This window comes from Anopheles funestus, chromosome 2RL, assembly GCF_943734845.2.
Source record: "Anopheles funestus chromosome 2RL, idAnoFuneDA-416_04, whole genome shotgun sequence".
Taxonomy (NCBI): Eukaryota; Metazoa; Arthropoda; class Insecta; order Diptera; family Culicidae; genus Anopheles; species Anopheles funestus.
In genome coordinates, this window is record NC_064598.1 from 96,835,285 (window position 1) to 96,857,877 (window position 22,593).

A 22,593-nucleotide genomic window follows, 5' to 3' on the forward strand; every position below is an offset into this window, starting at 1 on the left:
TCGGGAGAACTGATTGAAAGTGTTTTAACCCTCCAGCCAAAGCCGCTCTTGTTGGAGTGTTGTTTTTCAAAAGGAAAAAAAATAGTCATAAAATTTTACGATCCTCGATGTGTCGATTTTTATCCCAAATTCCTCATTCGCCTCGTGTCCGTGTGTGTATGTGTGTGTGTGTGTGTGTGTGTGTGTGTGTGTGTGTGTGTGTGTGTGTGTGTGCCATGCATCAAACCATTTGGATGCAGTTTGTTCGAATGCAGCAAACCCATTTAAACACCGGGAAAAGGGTGTTCCCACTCGACACCGCGTGGCTGTTGATTTTGTTTTTGAGAGACAAATATCTTTGCCGGATTTTGCGCGCGCTCTCGGGTCCATTTTTATGGGTGAGTGAAAAATCCGTTACAAACTGCTTTCTGGTTGCTTTCGTGGTGAGGTTTTACGGCACAAGCTACGGGAACTCCGATTATTGATGGCATCAGCATCCCACTCGTTGAAAGGTGGTAAAGTTTGGGCACAAACAAGAGAGAAGTGTTTCTTTTTTGAAGGAAAAAGAAATGATCACTTCGTAAAACAGTAGTAACTGTCGGTTGGATAAACAAAATTCAAAAGAAAAAAAAAGGTAAGCAACAACAAATTCCAGAACTCTCAAAAACAGATGTCAAAATAAATGCCTTCAGGATAAAAAGTGCTCCAATTTGGGGTGTTTTTTTTATTGGTATAATTTTTGGTACCAATAATCATTAGCCTTGAGCCAAGAATAATAGAAAAAAGGTAACACCTCGCCCATGGTTAACGCCAGTTTCCGTGGGTCCCTTACCTTAAGCCACATAAGCCTTACCACATAAGCTGCGGTGACTTTGGTCACACCTCAAAAGAAAGAACAAGCCAAAAAAAAAATAAGCTGCATACAACACGTTCAAAACGATCAAAACCTCATAATCTTCCGGCAGGAGGTAGAGTTTTTTTACCCCTCTCTTCTCAGTTTCTTGTCCACAAACCCGCGCGAGTGCTTTAAAGCGACCGACAGGAGAAGTATAAAGCGTCCCGAAGAAATAGCTTAAGAAGGAGTGTTAAGACACAAAAAAAATACGGTGCGTGTGTACGCACGCAAACAATATGCCACCCATCAGTTTGGTAAGATCGATACACACACGCGCTCAATAGAGGAATCCGGAGGTGACACTCCTCGCCAACATCTGGCAAACATAAAGCGACACGTCGACACTTCATTTCGCCTCCGGTGCTCCGGCGCTCCGGCGGAACTCACACTTTAGGGCCGAACAACGGGCTCAAGAAAAAGGCCACTTACATCCACAAGGCGAAGGGCATAATGGCACACAGTGTTGTTGTACTTTTACGATTGACTCCCGTCAAAATGCTTGCGTTTTTTTCTTTTGGGGTTTTTGTTCGTTCAGTTTCAGTTTGCCGTCTTTGACATTGAGTGAAATGAAGTGTCAAACGATGATCACCACACGTGGCCCCGGTGTGTGCGGCTACCGTTGTTTGGAAGAAGGAGGAAAAAAAAGGATCCCAAAGGACGAGTGTGATATATCGGTGCGTACGGCAAACATCATATCTTCAGGGGACCATTTGTCGCTGCTGTAACCTTCTTTGATGAGGTGATAAGTGTCTCAATCTGAAGATCCACCCGATTCCGTTGCCTAACCGATATGATGTCCGTATGTTTTTATTTTTAATTTTTTTTTTTTTGGAGAATTAAAAATGGACAATAATTACAGGGAGGGAGACCTTTGCCAGTGAAAAGATGCAGACGTCAGTGTCTATTATTGGTTCCAATGGTTGATCCCAAGTGTCCCGGGTATTCCGATCGCCGACATCCTGATGACTCTTTAATTGATCTGTGATCTGTTTATCTATCGCTGGAACCGATTAACGCAAGACAACGATCCGTAAAACACACGGTGATCACCTTTTCCTTCTGTTGTGTTAATTTCCACTTCCTTCTGTCCGTACTGATGTATATTCCAAGGTATTTCTTCCGTTACCTCCACATGTTCACCTTTTAATGGGAAGGATTTAAATTGCCTACCACAGTAGCACAAGCATAATGGCGTCCCAGAGCCACATAGAAACCCGTGGCAATGTTACAATTTATGACACATCCCTCCAAACAAGCCGTAGCACCCATTAGCGTCCCAAGGACAGGCAATAATGTCCAAATCCTCGTTTTGGGTGCTTTTGTGTTTCACTCTTATCGGACGGTTTTCAAATTTTTGTGACAATTAACAGCTTTCGGGTTTTAACACATCTGTTTTTATCCTCTTCCACCGGGCAACCGTCGAACAAGGCCAGATGATCGATTTAATTGTGTCTCTCGAATGTTTGCTTCTCCTGATGTCCTTTTTCGCAAACTTTCCCAAATTTGACCACATTCTACCGTTGCGGAAAGCGAAATAAAGAGGGAAAGCAAGAGGGTTCCCATTTTTGCCATAAATGAAAAACCGTTCAAACAATCAATTGAGTGGATTTGTGGATATGTTTTTGATTGTTCTCGGATCCCTCCCCCTACCAGGGAGTGTTAATGTAATGTCCGACGGTGCCATTGAGGCGACGTATGCAACGAAAGGCACCGACGGGGATGCCAATCAACCAGGCAAAGGTAATGCGGTAATTCTAATATGAATTCATTATACGGTCACGGGCTGGTCCTGGAGGGCAGTTCATCACGTGCATCCATCACTAATGCTTCGTTCCCTTTCGCCATTAAAACAAACATCGACGCGAAGGGTGGACACTGGCATCGAATGAATAATGGCTTCATCATCGTATCTGTCCGATGGAGAACCATCGCGGATCGAATCGAAAACAATGATCGATGGAGATGCACGTGGACACTTTCCCCGCTCAAAACTAACAAATCATAAGCTCAGATAAAAAGTAAAATAAAGGTGAAAGAAGGTTAGTGAATTGTTCTGAAGCGAGGAAAAGGTGATAGAAAAATAATTTCCCCAAACCCCTAATCGAAAAAGGATAATCATATTGCCTGAGTTCGTTATCATTCCCGGCAGATTGTCCTTTCTTTGCTCCCGTTTCTTGAGAAAAGAAACTCCATCGAGGAATCTATTTTATAATTACCATCGCTTATTTCCGTTCGTATTCTTCCGACTGGAGCACCACCGAAGGCGTCGCCTGGTTGGTTAATCTCTTAAATTACCCACACGCTTCTGATTTCATGGTTCCTGTTGTACCGATCCTCCTGTGTGTCTTCCAAATGCGAAGACCTAAGATTTATTGTTTCAGGCAAAAGATTTACTACCTTTTTGCCCGGTGCTACAGCTCACATCCTTGGCTCTTACCATTCCCTGTTCCGACCTTAAGGCCCCCGGGGTGTACCTTGGGACAGCACCAATTCGTGGCTGTCGGTGTCTCGTGCCGTACGTGTTGTTCCTTTTGCGCGCGGAGACGACAGAAAACGGGTCGACAGTGTCCGAGGTCAAACCACGAGCGAGTGCCGCTTTCATCATCATCTGCATCGGAACCGGTCGGAAAGCACCAGCACCTGAAAGCGGACCAGTGCCGTCGTCCCGGTGACTTGGGATGGAATTACTTTACAACCGGGTTGTCCCATCCGGTTCTTAACCGTCCCAAATGTGACTCCTTGATTGCACTTATTGGATTGTAAAATTTCAATTGCCCTAATGGACCATGGGAGTTGTTCAGTTGGTAGAGTGTTTCCGCTTCTTTTTCCTTCCATTTATGCAAACTATAATACTATTACTGTGCAGACACTGCACATGCATACATCGTCCGGTATGACCGTTGCAAACAGAAAAAGGATCTATCCAGTAATCAAGATTAATTTCATATTCATAACTGCATTCACAGGGGCAAGATCATTCGGGGCGAGTTTTGCAACAGCGCACAAAAATACATAATACAAAATAAACCTCCTCCACGAACCATAAATACCATAACAAAACACTGTGTCCTTGCCATTTGCACCCGTGGGCTACCATCTTGCGCGGGATAGTTTGGTGTCTCATGTTTGGACTCGCGTGTCGTTAAAAGACACCCCAAAGCAGGAAGCCTCTGCGTCACTCGAGTATTGTGCACACCTTGACACTCTTTACCGTGTTTGGTCGTCGTGTCGACTTCTGTGTTTGCAGTCTGTTGTACGTCCAAGACACCCGATACGTTACCATCCCAAATTGGGGAGTTTTGTGTGTTTTAATTTTGTAATTTGGGTGCAGTATCGTGTATCGGAAGGTATCGGGCGAAAAAACGGACAAAAGCGGATGCTTACTACTGTACTGTTTTGGATGTCATCGGAGATGAATCTGGTAGATGCGTGAAGATGAGCCGAGATCACCTTTAGCGATGGTGTGTGTCTTAACAAGGAAGTGTACAATTTTTGCGTTGGAAGATTATGGTTCAATAAGTTGTTCGGACTACGAGATTCACGAGATAAACTCGAACGTTTTATTGCGATTAAACTTTAAACTCGATCGGGTACATCATTAATGCGAGCAGCGCACAGTATTTCATAACTTTTAAGGGGCTTGTGTGTAATTTGTGTGTGACAGGAATCATTACTTGATAAAATCTTTTGTGTCACTGTCGGTGTTATGAAGCATTTTGCAACCGATTTTAGATCGGACATTTTAAAATTAAATTACATTTAATTTGCAAAATGAATAAACAAATATAATGTATAAATGAACAAAACAATTCTCACCAAAAAATCTGAAAGATGAGCACTCAACTAGCAGTCGTAAACGTACCAAGTAGCGTTCAAAGTTGAGTATTCGTATTGACAGTTAAAAAAACATCAACTAAAGGACATGTTGCGAGACAGATTTTATTTAATTTAAAATCCTGTAACGAACTTTCAGCATGTTGCTTATCATACACAAAAACCCTGTTCGTAACAGATGGCATTTGGAATTTACTTTATTATTACCTTCAATGCATTTTTCCCATCCGTTATCAAAACCGGAATTAATTACAATTGAACCGGTATATACACACACGAAACAACAAAACAATGCCGAAAAACTCATAAACAATCTTTCATATGATATATAACTTTTTGTGTGCGTGAAATGAATTACTTTCAAAACAATAGTTTGCCTAATAACAAAACCCAAAGGTTTTCGACAATCGACAGCGCAAAAAAAAAGCTGGACCTTCTTTAACTTCAATTTTTTTTTGATAATATTTTTTCCTCGCCCCTTGTGTCCTATTTTTCTAACCCTTTTCCTCCTGCACCGGAAGTGCGTTGGTACCCGGTGGTGGCGTTTTGCGTCATCGAACACTCAAGTACACGCGTTGTGGCGTTTTAAAGCAAATAGAAAAATCTGTCCATTTTTTTTTTGTTGTACCTCTGTTTCTAAAAAAACATATCTACCTTTTACTAAACATAAAATTCCATTTGAAAAAGGTTCATTCATTCATCGTTGTTCGTTCGGACTCATTTAGGGGATCAAATTCAGGAACAAGATCAGTGTACCACCACGGATACGCGACACAGCCGAAATGTTTGGACGTGAGCTGATAATTGGGTTGGCTTTTCGGTACAGGCAAAAAAATGGCACACAAACAACATACGACAAATCACGGGTTTAGTAGAAAAAAAACAACAAAACCTCATTGCAATAGGAGTAAAAATTTAAAGAAACCTTCTTGTGTTTCGTTTGTGCAGTTGAAACAGGAGTAGAAACCCCTTCTACCCCTGTTTGGTGTTTCTGTCCTTAAAATACAATCCTTGGCACACAGTTCGATATTTTTTTGCACAAAACTAAAAAAAAATGTGATCCGATTGAGCCGAGAGAAAAAAAAGTATGAGCCACCACCACCACGAGCGTTCGGGAACCGGAAAAAAGCGGTAAACAATTTTCCTGGAGATCCTTTACCATCGGTGTTTCCCTTTGTACATAGTTCCCGAACGGGGGATTGTACAAAAGAGAGAATCGAGCAGGGTAATGAAAATGATGATACACGGTTAATGGGATTTTCTTTCGTGCGAGCCTTTTCACCGGTTTGTACAAAACGAAACGCTGGTTAGCACAGGCAAGCGCTCAAATTTAACCCCAGTGCGTTTTTTTTTCGCAGTGTAAATTGTATACTGTGCACCACCTTCACTCGTTTTTTGTTTTGTTTTTTGGGTAGAGAAAATTCAAAAGTGTCCATCATAATTTTCCTTGTCCGAACGATGACGGACGCGTGCAGGGAACGCGCAGCAGGAGAAGACATCCTCCGACCAACCTTTCGATATCACATTTCAAACTTTTCAGCCACCGGGCACCGAGCTTGTCCCTTTTTGGTCGATGATAAGTTTAATGAAACGGCAAACGAACTTTGACTACATACGCATACACACCCACGGACACACGCACCTTTAACCGAAAACAGAAAAAAGGCTAAAAACCCTTAAACTCCGTCTGCGCTGTGCTATGCCCTTTGTGGCGAATGATTTTTGGTGTGTTAATATATTTAATTACCATGGGCAATGAACGATGGACGTTTGCCATCATCGGGTAAATAAGCGTGATGTGGCGATTTTTCTTCCACACTGGTTAGATTTTCCTTCGTTTTTTTTCTGCCCAGTTTCTTTACCGCACGGTCGGCGGTCTCATCCTTCCCCCTCATCGGTGTGCTGTCAGTTGATTGAACTTCAAATAAACGCTTCATTCAATATTTGATAGCAAAATGATGGCCATGATGCAACAAATATGGAAGTGTACATCTATTTTTTGTCCTTTTTCGCTATTGGAGACCGTTTGACAAATCATCGCTCACCCTTAACCACCGCACCAGAAACCGACAAATGACACAGCTGGAAAGCCAAAAAAAAAGCTGACCAAAAACGATGTTGGTTGAGGTCATGATGGGTGGTACAGTTTTCCATCAACTTCTGTTTGACGGCTACAAAATTGTTGGTAAAAAAATTACAAAATTTAATTGAATGATCGAGGTTTTTTGAAACCAATTACGGAAATTTATTTCTTAACGATATTAAGCTATGTTACCCTATGTAACCTACAATATTTTTATTTTATCCCATGTAAGCAATGATTTTTTTGCGAAGGTCTTAAATTTTAAATCATTTTAAATTATTAACGTGCATTTTATAAATTTGGTGGACTTTTAGAAGCGGACTTCCACCTCTACAGTGATGCGTATTGCATACCATCAGGTGTAACTAGTGATTCAGCATGCATTCAATATTGCATACATTCAGGCGAACATTAAAACATCGTATGCTAACGCCACAGCTGGCAGGAGTTGAAACTTATGGTATTCTTCAAAAGCGACACCTCTCGGCGAGTAACTGAAACACCATTGTTTCTGGAAAGTTAAAAGCTCTCAGAGCTTTTATTTTTCTTTTGTTTGCCGTACTTTTACGCTGCTTCTTTTTATGTTCCATTTTTTTAATCCAGTTTCTGCAATGTATGTAATCTTCCAACTGATAAGTAATTAAAAACAAAGTATACATGAGTTCATTCACACCAGCAGCACTTAAAACGAAACCCTTTTCTTCACAGTATAAATTTTGCACATAATTTATAAGACAGATAAGTATCAGGCTTGTGCGTCCGTTTTCTTCGCTTCATAAAATGTAACCTCATCTAATCGAAAATCATACGCTTTTCACTCTGATCCACAAAAGTCGTCGTCAACACGTCGTGTTATGTGTTTTGGGGGGGGTGGTTTTGTGTTTGGCCCAGGCCAGAACAGCAAGCTTTAAACTTAATTTATCTGTATCCATCAGCACCATCCGGATGGGGTTAGTTTTTCTTCTCCAATCTTATCATCGTTTTACAATCGTAATGTAGCCTTTAAACTTACACACACACACCTTCTGCTGTGCTTAATGTTTGACTTCCAGCACATAAACCATTGTTTCCCATCGTATGTTGCTTTCTTTGTCGTTCCGACATTCATCATGCACCTGCCATTCGAAGGGTTATGTTTAAGCCCGACCAGAGGGGTAAAAAACCGTTGCAAATGCCACCACTCACGTTTGCATTCTTTCTTTTTCTGAATATGAAAGAAAAACACACAATCTGGTGCGTATTGTTTCGAAAAACAAACGTTTACCATGGTCGTTCTAACGTTAGGAAACGTCTTAACGTTCTAACGTCTTATAGTTGAACATAATTGGAACCTTGGAGAATTGAAATATTATAAAACTATGTAACGAGTTCTTATGGACCAAAATTGTACTGTAAATATGAGTTTAATTTAGTCTTTGAATCTCCAACGGCACCACAAATTAATATCCAAATTCAACGGCAAATATAGATTAATACCAATGAGCGAATGATTTCCACTATTACAGCTATTTTAGGCAGATCAACGTTTCCATATGGCTAATTATTGTTTATTCCTTTTCAATATCAGTAAATTGCATCATCGTCGATCGAGAAGAAAATCTCGATACTGAAATCTAACTGAATCTAATCTGATAGTCTGAAACATCTGAAGAACTTTGAAACAACAGCACACGCCAAAAAAGGGATTTGTTATTCCATTCTAAAGTTTTCTCTCCAAAATAATATTGCATAAAAAATAACAGTTTGTTCTCAGTGCTAATAGAATTTCCCCACCTTCCAACTGTTTCCTTTTCCTTCCCTTACCATATGCTACCCCTTGAAAATGCTCAACATTATTCTTTACTTTTCCGCGTCCAAAATACCATTACACTATCTGCATTGCTTCGCAGTAACGGTTACATTTGAATTTGAATAATGAAAGGGTCACCCAATCGCTTAGGTAAGAACCAATGGGAAGAATGGTTGCACCATGAGTTGGCGTTAAAACGAGAAGCTTATCAGCACTCAGCGAACGATGTGGGCCTTGCTGAGGTGAGAAGGAAATGTACCGGAACCGGTTCAAAACGTACCTTACCCCCTGTGAACATAAGAACCACCTTAAGACAAGTGCGCGCCCCCGTCTCGAGAAGTTTGTATGAGGTGTTTTTTTTTTCCTTTGTGGGAATGAAGCATAGCCTCGGTAGAATTGGAACCCCTTGTCTTGGGCGTTGGGCTTTTTTTTTTAATTAAAACGCCCTTCGGACAGTGTTTTCATTCATTTCACACAGTGGTAAGACGAAGTTGGTTTGTTAGCCGAAACACATACACACTGGCGTTGGGTGCAATAAATCCATGGTCACTTCCTCTTCCTCGTGGAAAAATGGCTCACGCTTCACGTGGAAAATCGGGGTACCGTGTCACGGAAAGCGAAGCTCCAGAACTGTTACCTTCAACTGCAGCGAGCTAATTATGGGCTTCCTCCCTTCACAAAGCAGCACCATGAAAACCATAAACCGAAAGCGGCCCTCCACTTGTACGTATGATAAGGGGAAAAACAAGGGATTGCAATGGGGGTGGTGGTAGTCAGACACTGCGGCAAACAAATGAACCTATCGAAGTGTGAAGCATTTTCAGTGTGTCTATGTGCATCGGCATGAAACGTCAATTATTCGGGAGAATACTACTGAGCACGAAGACTCATCACCTGCATGTGTATAAATATATATTTATACGCCAAACGCTTTTCACTGGACCGAAGACCGGATAGAGGAACCACAACCAAACAATCGACAGAAAAAATGGAGTGAAAAAAAAGGTTCTTCAAGGTTTTTTCCACCCTTTATGCAGACTTTCACGAAGGAAAGCCGACCAGTAAGATCAATTTGCATAGTTACCCTCCTGGAAAACGGTCTGCCACAGGAGCCAAACATTGCTGCTATTTCATCGCGCTCGGAATGCACAAAACTGCGACGCCATTGCGGACAACTGCTTTGCTGCTTTGGGGACGGTTGGTTGCATGCATCCCCAACCGCAATGGCAACGAATCGAAATGAACCGGCCGAATTTCTTCCCGGTCTTCGGCAGTGTCTGCTGCTGGCAAATGGCGGGCGTTGTGCTTTCCTGGAAAATGGTGGGAAAGAAGAAAAATCTATGTTAATTGAATTAAATAGATGGTACCCACCTTTTGCAGTCTAGCGTTTTGCTGCCACCTCCTGTTGTCCCCAACTCCCCACCCTCTTGTTTCCCTCAAGTTGCCGTTTCTTACGAGGGGTGAATTCAGTTTTTGAAGTCATTGAAATGTAAGCTTTTTGGTTGGAATTTTGTTTTCGTTCCGTGTCTCTCTTCTCTTTAACGTTGCAGTGGACATTCGCTTACATTTGTTCACTTCTTGCTGTTTGAATGTTGCTCATAATTACACACCACCTATAAACCTTCCCCCCGCGGTAGTGCGAAAACTAGAAGCGTTTTGTTTCTTAGTTAAGCTTTAAGCAATGAAGATTAAATTTCTATCTCTACTTTTCTCTGCGGAAGAAATCCAAGAAGAGGAGACAAAAGACACGGAATGAATTCAGCCTTTTTGATCTCCGCCCGAAAGAAGATGATGGACTTGCTCCCCTTGGGCTAATGAAAGAGTGCGTGAAGTGGAGGTGACCCAAGTCACCATTCACCCTTTATGGGGTTCATATTTATGCAAAATCAACGACCATAAAATGCCATTACATTATGGTGCATAAACTTGGAATGACTTGTTGTGATTAAATTTATCACCATTTAAGGTAAAAGATATCACACCCGTAAAGAGCGCTTTTTAAGCATTTTCTTTTCTCCTTCTTAATTCCCATTATTAGAAAATTATTAAATAAATTTCAGCACCAATGAAGTAAATTAACGCTAAAGTGTATAATAATATAGTTATCTTATAGATTTAAATAAAGTAAAATGTATTTCCATGTTTTTCATTTTCGTTTCCTGTTTCGTTTCCACAATTGGAGTTTGATCAGATCGTTGAAAAGGGAGGAAAATTTTTGCTCCATTTCGTTTCCTTTTGTTCTTGGTACGATTTTCTTTATACCGAACCGATCCAAAGATACTTTTCAAAGCTCTTTCGTTTTGTATTCTATTTCATTTTCTGCAGTAAACTTTAATTTGCTCATCGGATCGTTTTTTTCTTCTTCTTTACAACTTTGTTTTTCTTTTCTCTCTTCTCTAGTTCCATTGCGATGATTTTTCTGCTTTGATTAGTACGTTTTTCTTTCTTTCATATGTTCCTTCTTTCTCTTTCTCCCTTGTTAATTGCTTCTAATGTTTCTGTTTTACATACACACCGTCGGTTGTTTGCTTTTGCTGATGCGCCACTACCAACCGGTATTAGTTAGCCCTGTTGGGATGTTTCGTCTGATGTTGATAAATTTCTTCATTTTTCACTTTTGTTTCACATCATTGCCAGTTGGAGTGATATAGGGAAAAAATCAAATTAGCAAAAAAAAACTGCGATAAACAATATTGTTGCGAAGTGGATTAAAGCAACAAAGTAGCTTTTTTTGTTTGTTTGTTTGCGGCCAGTTTTACAGTCAGTAAAAGTGACCCGCTTCGGTAGGATAAAAACAAACCGGCAAGGGGAATAAAAGAGAAATGTATCAAAACGACAGCGCCACTGGTCGGCACATTAGTAGCAATCAGTGAATCGAAAAGAAATTGAGAGTTTGTTAGCTTAAAGTAGGTCACATTTCCTTCGTAGCGGTAGTGTAGTGTTTTGCTTTCTTGGTGCGATATGAAAGGCAAAGTGTGTTACACAAGTGTGTTTGCTTTATCCGCTAAAATCTAAATCCCTTTCAAAATGGTAATACATCGTTGAGCAGAGGGACAGATGGAGCCGGAGGTTTCAATCGGCTTGTGAAACCAAATAGTACCAATCTCATCTCAAAACCTGGGGAAGATTACAGCTGAGGATGAGAATTACATTACAGCAGTTCGTTTTTGTTTGGTTCCTCCTTTGCTGGCCACCTGTTGACAGTGATCTTTACAAACACCGTCCCCTAGAAGCGGTTTATAGCAACTTAACACCCTGTGTTGTTTCGTCGTCGTTCGTTTTTTTCTCTCATAAGCCAAGAACATTGTTTTCTATTTTTCCAAAGAGGAATCGGATCAGCTACAGGTTGGCACAAACCTGGCGCTGGTGGAAACAAAACGTCTTCTAATCTTCACCTTCCACGCACGAAACAATTCCCTCGAAGAAACCGCCCCTTTTCGGACGAAACATAAACCGGATGAATGCGTAAGAACAATGTGTCCGTATCTCGGAGGTTTTGTGTCGCCTTGAAGAATCAGAACGACGGAACGACGGAACCTAGCTGGCACGTGATTGTGCCAGCAAAAATGGCAACGAAATTTTCATGAATCAAGTTCGAAAAAAGACCGGACGTACGGTTGAGTTGCTGCCAGTTGTTTTGGTGGTGTTAATGGCCCTAACGGAGAAGATGGCCCATTCCCTGGAGTGTTCCTTTTTGCTGCTCCGTACGAGAAAGGTTTATGAAAACCTTAAATTGCCTACCTTTTTTCCGTTTCAGGGCAACAGTTTTTGCCAATATCAAGCGCTCATCATTTTCAATCGAGCGTAGTTTCGCTAACGAAATTGGTTTGATATTTTATACATTGGTCAAACGAAGATGATGGCCGACCGGTACAGATAGTCTAACGGGAGACGGTTTGCTCCGGAACAGATCGGATGTAATCTTAAGCCCCGGATCACGATTTGAATCTCCCTTGCCTTGTTGCTGTCGGTATGGCAAACCTATGGGGGTATATGAAAAGGCAAATTATTTTCCTCTTCATCAACCAAACCACTTTCTGTTTGTGTGTGTGTTTGTATCTATTTACTTTAAAAGTTGCCTTTGAACAATGCCTTTCATACCTCTATGCCGCGCTAGTGCTGACGGTGGATGATGATGATGATGTTGCTGATGATTTGTGGCGGAGGAAAGAAAATTCGAACTGGTATTGCATCGGTTGAATTGGTTTTTCCTGTTTGCCGCACATACACACAATCACCTACAACACTCGCCCGTATAAGTGATCTTACGTCATAATGTCTTACCCGTAGTATCCGATCGAGAACCACCTGTACCGCACCATGGCATACGGGCCATTTGCCTGTCTCCTTTGCTGTTTGTACGGGTATGCTACCGGTAGGTTGATTGCATAAATTGGTGCTGGTATTTTCCTATTGGTAGGTCCACAATAGCAACAACCAAAAAACACACTCCACCGTTTCAACAATTCCAGCGTGTACCTTCCTTCCGTGTCCATGAAAACGGTAGATTTTGGATCACCGCCACCGGACGTTTCCCCGTACAGTGTGTAATGTGTTGGCCGAAAAACGAGCATAAAACATAGCGCGAAAATGGGGGAAAAAAACCACAACTCCCTCCATTTGCAGAAATACAATTTTTCGGTGCATACTTCCTCGTTATTTTCCGGTGTTAGCCACACTGAGCTGGCATATGCTTTGGACCATACCGTTTCCCAATGAAAGAGAAGCTTCATATTGCGGCTTTTGAGGATGGTATCGATAGATTCCTTTTCAACTCCAATTCGTACAGTTGCTAAAATAATTGATAATACACTTTTTGGCGGAAGCAATGGATTTATATTTTATTTTCGTGTTACTTTCGTTTATGAACTACATGATCTAACTTCAAATCCCAACCAAGTATTGTGGACAAGCTCTCTTTGAAGTTTTCTCTGAAGTGATAGACCTGGAATGTTGAAGACTTAATCAAGCGAAAAATTTATCCATTTTTTACTACATGAAGCAAGTCTTTTGAGCAAGTGTACGGACTAGAACACCATGATTGCTCCACCAATGCAATCAAATACCGGATGGGAGTACTTTTTCTATTGCCCTCTATTCTACCTTAGAGCTGGAGGTGGTGGGTATTGGAATGAGAATTCACTCGTCGAAGAACATCATGCAAAAAGAGTTTGATTGTTGGTCAGACACGAAAAGGAGGCAAAGGCTCGATGGAATATGCGATGAGTGGCTTATTGTGAAACAAAACGGTTATTAGAATTGTGAAGATTCTATCAAAAAAACCGCACATCTGGTTGGGTATCATGCACTGGCCGGGCCGTTACTGGCGCCGGAAAAGGATGGAAATGTGATCCCGAAAGTCCACCATACGGCAAGTGGTTTGTTGGAAATAGAAGTCGTACAACAGTAGTGCTGCAGGTTGACGGAAGGTTAGGTTATGGTGGCTAGTGTCATCTGGCCCATTTGGAGGCCGGTCGCTGTCGGATGGTTGCCTGCTGAGATGATTCATTTGCCCGATATTTGATCCCTGCCGAGTGTCATGCTGTGGCCGCTGCTTTCCTTCACTTGCCGTTTGGGAAGGTTGGGGATATATTGACATGGGGATCTTCATCGCGTACGTTCCCCGTAAACCAACTGGCGAGTTTGGTAGCACGAGCCAGAGGGTAAGCTTCGGTATGTGCGTGCGTCTAGACGCACTACGAATGGCGCAAGCCATTCCAGGGAGAAGCGGCAAAACAAATTTGATACTTTTTAATTAAAATAATCGATGTCAGTTGGTGCGAGCGAAGCGATGGTACATTGGAGTGGAGTTCTCGTTTGTCGCTTATGTGGCGATGGCCGAGTTACTGACGAGATATCACGATGATTCACGTCTACCTTCTATACACTTCGTCTCTCCCCAAAAATTCCTAAAGGGTAAAAACAAATTGGAAGTAAATTTAGCAGCACTTGTGCTAGCCCGCTGTCGATCGACAGACTCGACAACGAATTGATTCCACTTCCAGCCCGGAGTAGATCACTTCACTTAAATCACACGTATTGAGGACAGCGTGTTGAAGCGTCACTTTCCTCCCTCTTTTCTTACGAGATGCACCCATTTGGACAAGGGTTTTTCGTGCGCTGGTTTGCGTGGCGCGTTGTTAAGAACGTAGCAACAACACGTTTCGCAACACCCGTTTTGAAAATCTCGTATACTAAAGAAATCGTTGCGGACTCGAAAGGAAACCCCCCGGGCCGGGGGGAGTGTGCTGCTGCAATTCGTGGCGTTCTTCTTGCTCCAAAGCATTGGAGCTATTTTTAACAAAGATCACGACGACTTCCAAATCAACCAAAGCGCCGTCTCTCCGGTTTTGCTGTGTTGTGGAACGTATTTTTCATATTTGTGCCTTACAACATTGCACGGTGCAGTCTTGGATGGCACCCAGTTCCCCTGGTGGAGTTCGCTAGACATCCCCTTCCCACATACTGATGAGTGTGGAATGGAATCTAGAACAAGCGCCAGAGCAGTAACAAGCGTACGATCGGTTCGGAAGAGGCCAAAGTTGACACTAACGCTTACGTCATTTCGATCGTCCAAAGAAAGAAGAACGCGGAACTCTTTCTTGTCTTGCGGCGGCGGCGGCAATGTTTATACACTTCCATGTACTCCCCAAACAGATATCAGAGATCGGAGTCGTTACGGTTACAGCGATACTGGGTAACTCTTTTGAAGCTGGTGTAAAATTTGGACCTAATTTCTCACCACCCCGTCCACAACTTCAAATAAAGCTCCCATCCCTTCTTGGTCTGGTCTGATCGTGGCACATAACCTTTGCGGTGTTTGTTGGTCGACGGGAGGTAATAACTTCCTACGGGAACCATGTTGTATCCCACACGCCGAATGCGGAGGCCAATGTCGCCACACAGCAAACATGCGTGTGTGACACATGGGAAGAAGTCTTTTTAAAAAAACACACCACTTCTAGTTGCGTACACGTTCTTTACAAACAAGATTAATACGTGCCAACAGCCAACGGACACCTACCATCTCCCCGTACATGAATGAGGTGGATTATCGCAGTAGAGTTGGCTTAATTCTATCGTGGCCGAGTGTTTGCCTATTTCCGCCCGGCTTCCTTTCCGTGAGATAGATTACTTGAGGATAGTGTTTAAAGTTGCCCTTTTGACATTTTGTTGGACGCGTTTCAATTATAGATTACGGAAGAGATTTCCGCCATCATGACGTGCCCAACCGGCCAAATACACACTCCGCTTGCTTCAGGTTCTTATTGTCTCCTGAGATTGATGAGAATGTTGGAAAAGAAATGATGTTGTCCCCAAACAGGGTAAATTGAAACTTACCCCTCTTTATTTCCCAGGTGTATATGTCCTCTCCTCTCTACAACGCCCACCAGCGTACCAGCCTCTCGGTACCAGCCGTCTGACACTGGCAAAGGGGTTATACATTTATTTGATTTTCCTCATCACCCAGAATCACGGTTTCTTCTCCATCCATAACACGATTGTTCATTGAGCTCTCGTGTTAGTGGCTAGTAGGCCACGGTACCACACCTTGACGTGTAGTGTCTTTTCTGTTTTTTTTCACCTCCTCCAATGTCTTGATGAACGTTCTACGCGGTTCAAACTACCTACCGTGCGGCGGTCCGTAGTGAGCGTCGTTGCTTTCACATTATTCTTTTTTTTCCACAATAGTTTGACAGCTGTCTTTCCATTTCTGGAGGTATCGCCGTGTAGCTAAGCGAGTGTGTACGGTGGTTAGGAAGGGATGCGAGTCATTTTTTCGCATGAGTTAAAGTCAAGGAAAAGATTAGCAAAAGCGATGGGGCAGGTTCAATCCGGCTGACGGAACTGCTGATCGATGATTCATCATTCGCTACCACTACGCCACTCCACCGAAGGGTGAAGTAGTCGGTGGGTTTTGTGAAGCGCTATGAATTATTTAACAAAACTTTGTTCGGTTCGTTCTTGGGTTTTATTCGATTTTTTAATGTGCTAGATGAATTCTAAACTAATGTTTAATATCGTCCTCTTCTTCATTTTGTTCCCTCTTTGCAGGTGAGTCAAAGTTCTTGGGGAACGGAGGTTTTTACTGAGTCGCAAAACAACGCACAGCAAGACACGGAACAAAGCCAGTAGTGAGTGGGTAAGTTGTTAAATCATTCCTGCCGAGAACGTTCTCCCACGAACCTTTTTAGCCTTTAGGTCTATCCTTCCGGAAGGTGCAATAATATAAGGTTATCAGATAAAGCTGTCTACCATTCCATTTCTGCTGGCATTTCTTTTCCCGATTCCCCGTTTCGCTGGTTTGTGCATCGCACAATTTCGCACACCTCCGGAAATGGATGCATCCCGTCGCGTATATGACGCTCACGGGCAAAACGGGTACATATGTCGCCGTTTTTGCGTAGAAGTACGTGACGCGTCTTCCATTTTGCATACAACCACCCCCCATACGATGGTCTGTAAACTCTCCCCTTTTCTCCCACAAATAAACGTATGTTAGTATGTGTTTGGTGTGCTTCATTTCAATAATTCATTCACTTTATGTACTTTCGCTCCTTGCGTGCGTGCTTCCAACCGGGACACGGGCGGATGGCTATGTGCGTGGTGGAGTTTTGTTGCCAGACTGTGATGCCGTCAGCGTCACGAGGACCCGGACACACCGTCCGTATCCGGCATTCTTGCCGTTTTGCAGCATGTATGTGCGGCAGGCAGTGTATGCGAAAGGGCAATAATGCGCCTGTCATTAGCAAAAGGCTTCTTCGATCATGTGGCTGGATGGATTGCTTTGCTGGCCACATGTTCCGGTCCGAGCCGAGAACGGCTGGCAGTGCATGTTCCGCACACAGGCACATGCAACTCAATCCATCCATCTGTGCTGCGGGTGTTTGCCGTGGTTTTCGGATGGGAAGTACATTAATCTCCTATTCTATTCCTGTTCCACACCGTCCGCACGGTAAGGATGAAAGTTTTTTTTTGGCCGTTTTAAAAGCACACCTTGCACAAAACCGGCCGTCAGTGGTTTTGCTGGAATATTTTGACAAGAGTTTCTACTGGGGCAAAAAAAAACGATCCCTTAAAACCTACGAAAAGGGGTGAAATGTACTGATGATGTCGACACGTTTATTCGTACTCGGTTCTTTTATCGGTCGCTTGTACCGAGACATGCCTCGTTTGGGGAAATGCACATTGCGCAAAGGCGCAAATCGTACGCGGAAATGGAAGGTAAAAAGGGGGGGGGGGGGGGGGGTTTGGGTTTGGGTTTTGTGCAAGAGTAAAGTGCATCGCATGTGCTGCACACGACGAACTTGCATTAGCTAACGCCGGCCCGTCCATACAAAACAAACTCTCCCTGTCCCTGCAGAGAATTAACTATTTAGCAGCTGATGTTTAGAGGGTGGTGTCATTGACGTATGTATGGGATTATTGCAAAAAAGGATTTAAAATGCCTATGGTTGGAATAATAATGGCGAATGTTTGGCAATGATTTCGAAAATGTTTAGTGCATTTAGGTTCTTTCTCTCGCGAGTTGCATCCGAGACGAACTTGGCGCGCGAGAGAAAGAGAGAACAAAGAAAAACAGAGAGCATTTAAATCTCTTGAAACGAGCCAAAGCTAAAGCGCACTATGGACAATGATGAATTTTGTTTTTAAAAAAATATGTTAAAAAATGTGTATAACGTAAGATAAAGTTCCCAAGTCATACGGTCTAGCCGTCCTTATTGAAATAATAAAAAAATAAAATATAAAATTTCTATAAACCTTTAAATATAACGTCTTTTTTATTAATAGTTATAAAATACAAATTCTTTAAATTTGTTTTTTTAATTAATATTTGCATATGTTTAAACTCAATTTAGTATTTTATATTCTTCATTTTAATCATTTCATTTTAATCTTAATTTAATTTGATTTTAATCAACTTTTTTCAACTAAAAATGTTTTGATAGAATTCAACTTTAGTAAGAAAAATAAGGGAAATAAATTTGGTTTCACGAATTTCAAGACTAGCTGTGTTTTTTTATTTTTTAACAATATTAAATATAAAGAATAATTATGTTCACTAGACGCTTTATGATTATTTGCTAAAATGGCGCTGCAGTAAGCAACAGTTGGATTGTGTATTAAAGTTAAGAAAAATGTCCACCACTAATGTTCAAATTCACCCATTGTGCCATCGGTAGCATAGCTCAGCGAAACATAAGCCAGGCTGTAGCGCACTCTCCATGCTCAATTCTCTTTCATCCCCCAAAGCAAGCGGACGTGTGTGCTTTTCGCGTCTCGTGTTGGCGCTCGCTCGTTTCAAAAAACGTGCGTACGTCGTGACGGTTGCGTGTAGTTGTCCCAGTGTTATTTTTACGCGTTCAAGCAAGGCAAGGCAAACATCTTGGTGGTGTGGCACGGGCAGAGTGAAGTACTCGATCACTGCGATCTGCTAGTGTGCAATCGCTTCACCTTATGGTGTGTATTTTTGTTTTCCTTTTTTGTTTGTGCTTCTTGCTCACTCGTTCCGAATGCGAATATCCGTGGCTGCTGCTGAAGGTGGTGTTGGGCCTGCTTTACATGTCGACAGCCAGGGCAACATCCGCGACGTGCTTCAAACACCCCTAACTCCACCAACTAATCCGTGCATCAGAAACAGCTGAAAATCAAACAACAGTGAACAAAACAACAGCAACAGAAAACAAAAAAAAAACTACGACGTTTTGCTCGTCTCTGGGTTTTGTGTGGCTAATGAGAACCGACCAAGATCTTGGTGGGTTTTTGGTAAAGTTGCGCTTTTGGAACGTGTGTTTGTTGGTGGAAGATCATCTTACCGCCATTTTCCCCGGTGCTGGTGGAATGACAAGATAAAGTGTGTCGTTATGATGCCGGTCTGAAACCCCACTACTCGGTTGTGACTGCCACTAAAGGCCGGAGAAGAAAGTGTAATTGAAAGTGATTGTCGGTGGATGTTTTTGCTTTTCGGTAGAAATCTTCATGACCAAGAGCACGACCTTTCGCCGCAAAACTGTGGATTCACCTGTCCGTTATTAGGAGGGGCACGGGATAGCATGTTTCATCTCATCTTCCAGAAAGCCGGAATACCGTTTGCTGAACGAAACACACAAAAACAAGCCATTTGTTGCATTCAAACCCAGCATGAATAGGGTTTGGAGTTGGGCAGGAAAAAGTGGACCAGTGATTAATTTTGTGTCGTTAAGAAGATAATGATACCGAACGATGTGGTCAGTGTGTCAACCGGTTCGTACGGTGGTGATTCTGTTGTATGTTTTTTTGGTGTGTAAAGAGTGTCCATGTGTGCGATCATTGCTTTTTGTTGTAGGGTTCTCGTATCACATTCAAAATCGAACGCAAAAAGGCATTCCAGTCTGTCCAGTCCATTCCCCAGAAATTCCATCAAAAGATGAACATTAATGATTTTTGGGAAAGCTTTAGTTGTTCGTGTTTTTTTGTGTGGAAAGATTGTGGGGAAAATATATATTGAAATCATATCTTGCGCCCCTGAAAAGAGTAGTAATTAACATCAAGAAGTAAAGTAATTGAAAGTGTACTTTTGATCATAAAATTAAGTGTCCAAAATAGAGTGTTCTCTAACCGGGCTGTTTTAAGACTCAGTGAGCAGTGAAAGCAGTCTGTTTGACATAATGTGCTTAATGTGCACCATATAGAGGTGCATTGTGAAAATCAAACAAACCCTCGCTACCATCACGTCCAGCAGTGTGAAAGTTTGTTAACACCGACTAAGAGCAACGCACATTTCGCACAAGCAAATATTTATCGCAAACAGTTCGAAAGCAAAAGTCTCCTACACGGCCGGCCGAATGACTGTTCAGGGTTTTGGGGTTTGCCTGCCTGTGTCTGCCTATTTCGAAAGGGAAAGTGACTCCCATTCCAGTGGATATTATCCTTCTCTGTGTTTGGTTCCCTTTCCAATAATAGGGAGACGCTTGATGGATTCGTCTCGGTAAGGGGGAAAGTGGATTACTCAAGGATTCCGTACCGGCTCTATCTACACGGGCAAAGTGGCGATGAGTCATCATACGAAATGTTTCCTCCCAGCCCACTTGCAGGGCTATTGCTCGCTTGGTTGATTGCTTCGGAATCCTGGCAAACAAACTGAAGGGATCCCGGGACTCCGAAGGAAACGAACCGTGTACATAGATATTCGCTTTACGAGTACAACAAAAAAAAGACACGACGAGACTGGAAAGCCTTTAGCGATTTTTATGTTTTGGAACTTACTCGAAAGCGTACACAGTGTCTCAGTGTTTGGTGTGTGGGAGCCTATAAATGTAATTGGAATTGTTCGGTCTTTCAGCTACAACCCTCGGGGTTGACCTTCCAGTGTGTGTGTGTTTTTTTCGCCGCCTTAAAGTGTTTGAGAGCATTTGAATTTTGAAAGCAAATGAACACAGCTCGATCTGTAGCAATATATTGTGGCAATGAGTTTTGTAATTACATCAAAATTGATCTCCTCTCTTGTAGGTTAAATCTTGTGCATAAGTGAGATGTGTATGGCATTTTTTTGTCCAAGTGTATTGTAGCAAAAGTGTTCAGCTCTGAGCCGAAGTTCAACCGTACTGATTGAACCGTCACCACCTTCAGGAAATTGGGTTTGTGGAGCTTGAGTGAGGCGTTAAAACTCCGAATTCTCAAGGTGTAAAGCTTTGGAAGAAGGAAAAAAAACGCTTTAACCTTTTGGTTGATACAGTTTATTCGCAGTGACTTTGAAGTGATCAATAGAAAAAGCCCATCTTAGACCGCCCGAAAATTCCAATCCTCTATATTCCGATGTGTTTTACACGGGGACACATATAGGGTGTACAGGAGCGAGTGAAACAGCTAAAATAATAAGCCACCCCCGGGGGCCCAACAACACAACACACCCTCCCAGCTAAACACGGTGGCCTTCCAAAACGAAGGCGGTGAGCGCCGGTGGGTGCGACAAGCTGTCATGGGGGTCCTACGGTGGCGCGATCTGCCCGGGAGCAGAAGTTCCATTACGAGCAGCAACAACAATAACAACAACAACAACAATGGCAACATAACGAGCAGCATTAGTTCGAGCAGTGGCAGTAGTACTACCAATGGTAACAACAACCAACTGCATCACCATCATGGTGGACGAATCGAGGTAAGACGATGCGCGATGCGCAGAAGGACTTTCTTCATATGTTGGATAGTTTAGCGAAAAAAAGGCGAACGAGTTGCCGAACTCTCATGCGTTAATCGCGGCATCGTACACGCAATTAACTCGCCTAATGACGGCGACGGCGACGATGAAGGATGAAGACAGTTTACGGCAGGGGATGAAGATGCGCTGATGATGGCATTCCATTAGGCGGCGAAGAAGAGTCAAGAGGCACGCGACCTCGTGCACTTCAAACGCTGTTGGTAGTATGTGTTTTTTTTTCGCGTCTTCTCTGGTTGCTTCATTTTCATAAATCCCAATCGAAGCAGATGTCTAACCGGCAGAGGTCTAGTGTGTGCATAAGGAACGTGCCAAAAAATCTGCCACCCCGAAAAAAAAAGCTAGAGACCGATGTCGAACCGAAGCAGCGCGCTTGACGAGCTGATGATGTTTAGCAAATTTTCATTTAATTTGCTCACCCGTCCTCATCGTGAGGCCTTCGAGTGGCGCGAGTGGACCTCCAATGTTGCGATGGACGTGGGCCAACAGTCGCGATGATGACGGAAGTTTGCCCAAAAGAAGAAAAAAAAAAGGCAGACCAATAAGACAAGACCGAGAAGGTGACAGAAATGGTGATGTGCTTGGACGATTATTTGGCAATGGAAGCACAACATAAATGAGCTCTCCTTTTGAGGTGCTTTAAGCCCCTGTCAGAAATGGGCATGCTTATCATGGGAGTGCGATAATGCGCTCATACTTTCCTTTTCTGGGACACCTTCTGCTGATGCTAATTCGCCATCAAATACCAAACAGGGCGAAAAAAACCCGTTCTTAAAGTGGCGTCAACAAAGATTACGACGAGATGATGGTTGAGGCGT

At 42.7% G+C, this 22,593-nt stretch overlaps 1 protein-coding gene across 14 annotated transcripts in view; it reads left to right on the forward strand.

The window, feature by feature from the left end:
- The window catches only part of LOC125763379 (rap1 GTPase-activating protein 1), a 156,808-nt gene that overhangs the window by 99,325 nt on the left and 34,890 nt on the right, over nt 1-22,593 (forward strand). Inside the window, exons 1-2 of one of the 14 annotated variants that reach the window (XM_049426503.1) lie at nt 18,587-19,041; nt 21,070-21,718. The exons of 9 other annotated variants lie outside the window; for them this stretch is intronic. In XM_049426503.1, coding sequence (XP_049282460.1) covers nt 21,539-21,718 — 180 coding nt within the window. In that variant the 5' untranslated portion in view covers nt 18,587-19,041; nt 21,070-21,538. Of the gene's footprint in view, nt 1-18,586; nt 21,719-22,593 lie in introns of those variants that run through there. 4 more of the 14 variants (XM_049426505.1, XM_049426506.1, XM_049426507.1 and 1 more) reach the window with 4 other exon arrangements.